The sequence below is a fragment of the Sodiomyces alkalinus genome (genome assembly GCF_003711515.1).
Source record: "Sodiomyces alkalinus F11 unplaced genomic scaffold SODALscaffold_12, whole genome shotgun sequence".
Taxonomy (NCBI): Eukaryota; Fungi; Ascomycota; class Sordariomycetes; order Glomerellales; family Plectosphaerellaceae; genus Sodiomyces; species Sodiomyces alkalinus.
The window spans coordinates 1,199,686-1,205,156 of NW_021167090.1; the positions used below are offsets into that span (position 1 = coordinate 1,199,686).

General features: G+C 52.2%; 3 protein-coding genes across 3 annotated transcripts in view; 2 read left to right on the plus strand and 1 right to left on the minus strand.

Annotated features, from left to right (window-relative positions):
• Positions 1-1,496, plus strand: part of SODALDRAFT_329427 (S-adenosyl-L-methionine-dependent methyltransferase) — a 2,942-nt gene extending 1,446 nt beyond the window's left edge. The window contains exons 4-6 of the mRNA XM_028610932.1: positions 315-371; positions 473-767; positions 1,065-1,496. Of these exons, the coding sequence (XP_028463047.1) occupies positions 315-371; positions 473-767; positions 1,065-1,326 (614 nt within the window). The 3' untranslated portion in view covers positions 1,327-1,496. The remainder of the gene's footprint in view (positions 1-314; positions 372-472; positions 768-1,064) is intronic.
• Positions 1,497-2,631: 1,135 nt separating this feature from the next.
• SODALDRAFT_329430 (hypothetical protein) lies at positions 2,632-4,646 on the plus strand. The gene is made up of 6 exons (XM_028610933.1): positions 2,632-2,777; positions 2,849-3,023; positions 3,089-3,132; positions 3,319-3,386; positions 3,440-3,540; positions 3,652-4,646. The coding sequence occupies exons 1-6, from the start codon at positions 2,699-2,701 to the stop codon at positions 4,460-4,462; spliced, it is 1,278 nt and encodes a 425-aa protein (XP_028463048.1). The 5' UTR covers positions 2,632-2,698; the 3' UTR covers positions 4,463-4,646.
• A 295-nt stretch (positions 4,647-4,941) lies between these two features.
• Positions 4,942-5,359, minus strand: SODALDRAFT_321275 (hypothetical protein; the record flags this gene model as incomplete). The annotated part of the gene is made up of 1 exon (XM_028609611.1): positions 4,942-5,359. A coding segment is annotated over one exon (418 nt), but the record flags the coding sequence as incomplete, so codon positions are not given.
• Positions 5,360-5,471: the final 112 nt, after the last annotated feature.

The following is a 5,471-nucleotide window of genomic DNA, read 5'->3' on the forward strand; positions in this document are numbered from 1 at the left end:
CTTCTTCTTATATTTTCGTTATTACTCCGTCCCCCCCGGCCCCCCCCCGGCCCCCCCGGGGACCCCTGCATACCCATTCCCCACTCTTCATCCTTATGCCCTATAAACCTTAATCTCAGCCCTGCACTCCCGCCCGTCCACTCCACTCTAGCGCGTCCAGCCTCGTTTTATCCCGTCCGCCCCACGACTAGCCCCTGCTCCCCCCCTGGCCGCACCTTATCCCGTCTTCCCGTAAACGTCTAGCCCTTATACCGGAGCCAGAGGCCGCGTAACCCTAACTGGAATTGCTGCTAACCTTATGCTTTTTGGCGCAGATTTCCCCTGGGCTTCCCTGGGATCGGCCACCGTTGTCGACGTAGGTGGCGGCGTAGGTAAGAGAGATCACCTCCCTATCTCCTATCACCTACAACATACAGCCGGACTTAGGATGTCGTCTAAAAACTAACGCATATGCTCCCCTTGGCAACAATAGGTGGTTTCTCACTCCAGTTGTCCCATCTCTATCCAGACCTCAAGTTCGTCCTTCAGGATCGTGGCCCTGCCATTGAGAAAGCTCGGACCGAGATCTGGCCTCGAGAGCACCCAGAAGCCCTCGAATCTGGTCGAATCCAATTCATCGCCCACGACTTCTTCCAGTCGAACCCTGTCAAAGGGGCTGATGTATACTGGCTACGGTACATCTTACATGACTGGTCCGATGATTACTGTGTTCGCATCCTGGCAGCCATCAAGCCAAGCATGGGTCCCAGAAGCCGAATCTTGATCTGGTAAGTGCATTCTCTCTCGGTGTGTTTGCATTACGGCGTAGGTTGCATGGGTGTAAGCCCTGCCAAGAAATCTGATTTGTCATGATACCTGGGTCACCCGGCTACATGCTACACCGGTCTTGCCTTGTACTTGCATCCCCAGAATCGACGGCAACGCTAGAACCCCTCTTCCACCCTGCCCCTACACTGTGTCCTCCCGCACGAATCCCAGAGCAGCCCAAAAGGAGGGCAATTACAAGAAGGACCAAACAAAAAAACCTAGGATAATGGTTGCTAATCAGTGCTACTTACTCTTAGTGACCAAGTCATGAACACGACCAATGGGTGCCCTGAACTTCCACCCGCACCTGCCCCTCTGCCAAAGAACTGGGGGTACTATACGAGATACTCGCATCAGCGCGACCTGGCCATGATGGCAATTATCAACGGCATTGAGAGAAAGCCGGAGGAGTTCCGTGACATAGTCGAGCAAGCCGGGTTGCGTCTCCGCAAGATATGGGACTGCCGAAGCCAGGTCGGGCTCGTGGAGATTGTTCTGCCGGATTCAGAGCTGCAGTAGTGCGGGCTGCACTGTAACCTGGAGCGCAGGTAGTTCGTACTACCATGGTGGTGTGTGGCGGGACGGAAATCTTAGCGAAGAGCGGGAGAGGATGAGGCACGATATCGACATAGGTGGACAGCATCATATTCCATATGAACTCACAATACACTAAGACAATATGGCTGAGCTAGAGTAATTAGTACACACTGGCAGTGACTGTTAACACGTGGACGTGGGACTTCGGACCCTGCCAGTAACGCATACAGATCAATCCGTATCTGCTGCATGCTAGCCAGAGGATGACTGTGCATGCTTGGCCTCTGCTTATCTTATGAAGCCCCTTGTCTTCGGTGACGAACTGAGCCTCACGGCTTTTGTATGAATTCTTAAGTGGGGTGGAGACTATTTTGCATGTTCTGCAACGAAGGACAGGGAAGCGGCTGCTACCGCATCACGATAGAGCCCGATACCCGGGCCACCGGCCCACCTATGCTATCCGAGTCCCCTGCATACCCCAATGTGAAGGCTGATCACATAACATGTAACGCGGAGAAATAGAATCAGATCGAAGTGGCGGCTTATAATAAGATGTGGCTATGGTTACACTTCGTAGCGTCCCGCCCCGCAGCCAAGCATAGTAAGCCGCGTATTTACTTCTCATTTAGTGATTGTGCGGTGTTTTGGCTAGCCATATCAGTCAAAGGACAGGCGGGAGGCTTTACCGGTTAACTGCCGTATTGATGCGCGTTACTAATGTTGATGGATGGATGTCCGGTGTGTCTGCATGTAGATAACGAAGGCACTTGTCTAAGGCAGGTTCCGGCCTCGACGAATTACGTAGGTTGTAGTCTCCCACGAGGCTTGAAACGGGTTGCTTACTACTCAGAAGTATGTTTCCTGGCGATCTTCCACAACGCCACATCCGGGTAAAATGTAAATCAGTAACGCCAAGGTGCGTTTACGATTCGCTTACGGGTATGCGATCCTCCGTCTGGCACGGGAAGGAGATGCTGATCGCCAGTGCTCCAGCGGCACGCTCTATCTCGGTTTTGGTCTAGTCTCTCTGGGCATTTTCTTCAAGGCGCGAAGCGACAAGAACCACGCCAAGGGCTGCCGGCGTCTGATGCATGCCACCATGATCCCTCGACCGTTGTATAGGTCCCTGTCCAGGCATGATAGAAACGGCACACACGACGTACCAGTCAGTCTGGGATAAGGCATCATTACCAAGTGCAATGCCGACGACGTATATATTTCATTATTTATTACCGTTAGGTCCCGTGTACGATATGCTCTGCACGCCTGTCACCCATCGGCCTCGTGTTCTTCGTGTAACCGATTTAGCCCTTACTCTGGCTCACATCCCCGGTCGTATTGTCTCACAAACGCCATGGACAAGGTACCAAGAAAACCAAAGCGTTGGACCGAAGACGAAGACAACGTTTTGTACGAAGAGGCCATCAAGCAAGGTATGTCGTACAGCTCCCCCGTGACCGTCTGGATCATGCCAACTTTCCTGTTCTAACGTTACATATTCAAGCATCATCGGGCCCCATCAAAGATTGGCATCGAATTGCTGCCAAGCTTCCAGGTCGCACCAACAAGGATTGTCGGAAGCGATGGGTCAACAGAGTGCGGGGTGGTCTCAGAAGTGGTTCTTGGAGCGAGGCCGAGGACCAGATGCTTCGCGATGCCGTCGCACAATTTGGACAAAAGTGAGTCTTTACCAGAAGACAAGTGCGAAAATTCGCTCGTGATTGCCCCTGACAGAATTTCCCAGATGGACCAAGATCGCCCAGGTATTTGGATTCAGAAGCCCTGACCGTAAGTGGCTACCCGAATAGCTCCTGCATACCCCTCTCTCGTCCAATGTGTTCGGGTGGTTGTATTTAAGGGTCGGAATTGTCGTTTGTCCAACAATGAGACTCACGGAAGACCTGCTATTTCGCGTTATTACGATGACTCCCCCCCCACCCCGCCCGACATGGCCATATACTTATATCGTAACAGAATGTGCAAAGAGATGGCAGTACACTCTTGACCCTAAGCTTGACCACCGCGAATGGACAACACCAGAGGTGAATTACACTCGTCCTAACATGACTTGATATTCTCAGCTAATTATTTGCAGGATCATCTGCTGTTAGACTTGGTGCAGAAAGTTGGGCGAGATTGGAAATCCATATGCCATCAGCACTTCCCAACTCGGTCAAGGAATGACGTGAAAAACCGGTATGCACATACATCTCTTCCCCCCGCTGCGAGGGGTTCACCGATGCAACCCTCCTTGTTGGTTCAGAATGTAAATGACTGATGACTACGGTGGTGATGGGCAAAAAATAGATATACTATTCTGAGTCGGCGACTTCTATCGGGTGCAGCCAGTCAACCAGATGCCGACACAGCGAGCAGTGGATTCACAGAGACTATGGGCGATGGTGTCCTGAGTGACACAGCGTCTATTGGGCACCCTCAGACTCCTGGGTTCTCCATTGAGGAGTTCTTCTCACTGGATGCCGCTGACAGCGCCCAATCAAACGAGTACGACTTCCCAACCATCGAAGGGCAGCATGAGTCAAGCCATGGGTTTGACCTTATGTCTCTTGACGGTCTCGGCTTTGATAGCTACGACACCTACACCACCGGCACTCCTCTTCCCGATGCCGGAAGTAAGCCCCAGAATGATGAAAGTCTCTCCATGGCCTATTTTATGACCGGCATGACGGAGAACCACAATGTCTACATGCCCAATATGGATGTCGCAACATCTTCAGGGACCGACCCCAATGCCAACAGCCCGGCGTCCCCCCACGGCGAGGAAACAGGCAGTAACGATGAGACTTTCACCCTTCACACGTGCATTAACCCCCAAGACTCCCTCGCCCTGAACTTCCAGAACGACGTCGGTCCTGATGGGGAGCAAAACCTTCAACTAACATTTAATTCTGATTATGATTTTGAGAAAGCGCTTGCCTGCCTCAAGGACAGTGAAGTGACGTCCAAGGTCGAGGCTGAGACCGCCTCGGTCACTTCGCAGTCGGGCATATCGAAAGTTGTGCTCGTCGTGGAGAAGTGCGACCACGAGATTGTGAAGTACCTTATTGACATCACGAGACCGATTCAAGGGCGAGTGAAGATGGAAATGATTATGTGATATGGTTAACGTACTTACGAGTCGAGGAGGGTTGGCTAGATTCTACCTTAGATACGGGGTTTGATTTTCCAGAAGGGACTGGATTCATAGAGACATTGATGCGGAACAGTCTAGCTTACTATGACAGGTCGAATTAGCATGGCGCAAAGAGTGATAGAATAGAACTATAAGAAGTTGGAAATCAAGAGACTACTAGATGCACGCATAGACAGCGTTAGTAGGCCACAGATAAGAATAGTCTTGTGAAGCGCCAAATAGCACTTATTGTAGTGACAATCCCGGCTTGAGCGGATCTTACCCAGATACTCTTCTTCATCCAGCGGCAAAGCGGAGATCCAACGTATAGTCCTGAAACGCTCAGTCTCGGGGTCGGTAAACCGGGAGGGCGGCGTGATAACACCATCGGGGCTAACTTCCCAAATGCCATCCTCTACGAGCCATACCCACACCCACAGCATCTCGCCAAGACTGAACATGCGCTAAGGCCCCCATGGCCGGGAGCCATAATGCTTCAGCGCGTCATCCACGCCTTCGGGAGTGAGTAGCCACACGTCGTCGCCGGCCGCGCCGGCCGCGCCGGTCGACCTGTAATTAACGTACAGTCCCGCTCGCCGGAGGACCGTATACTTCGCGCTCCCCCAATCCCTGTCAAAATAACTATTTCCCGGCGCGGGCTTAGGCACCGGGCTTCCGACCGCCGGGAGGATAAGCGAGGCATAATTATCTCCCCTGTCAAGCTCGACGTTCGCCAGTCTCCGGCTAGTCAGGGGCTCGGCAGCGTACAGCTTAACAACTGACTCTGGGGTAAATGACTTAATACCGGGGGTAATAAAGGTGAAAGACAACGGCTGCTTCGCCTTAGTGAGGAATACGCTCGCGAAAGTGCTTATTCTGAGGCTATGAAGGATCTTAGAAGGGTTAGGGTTAGGGTTAGGGTTAGGGTTAGGGTTAGGGTTAGGGTTAGGGTTAGGGTTAGGGTTAGGGTTAGGGTTAGGGTTAGGGTTAGGGT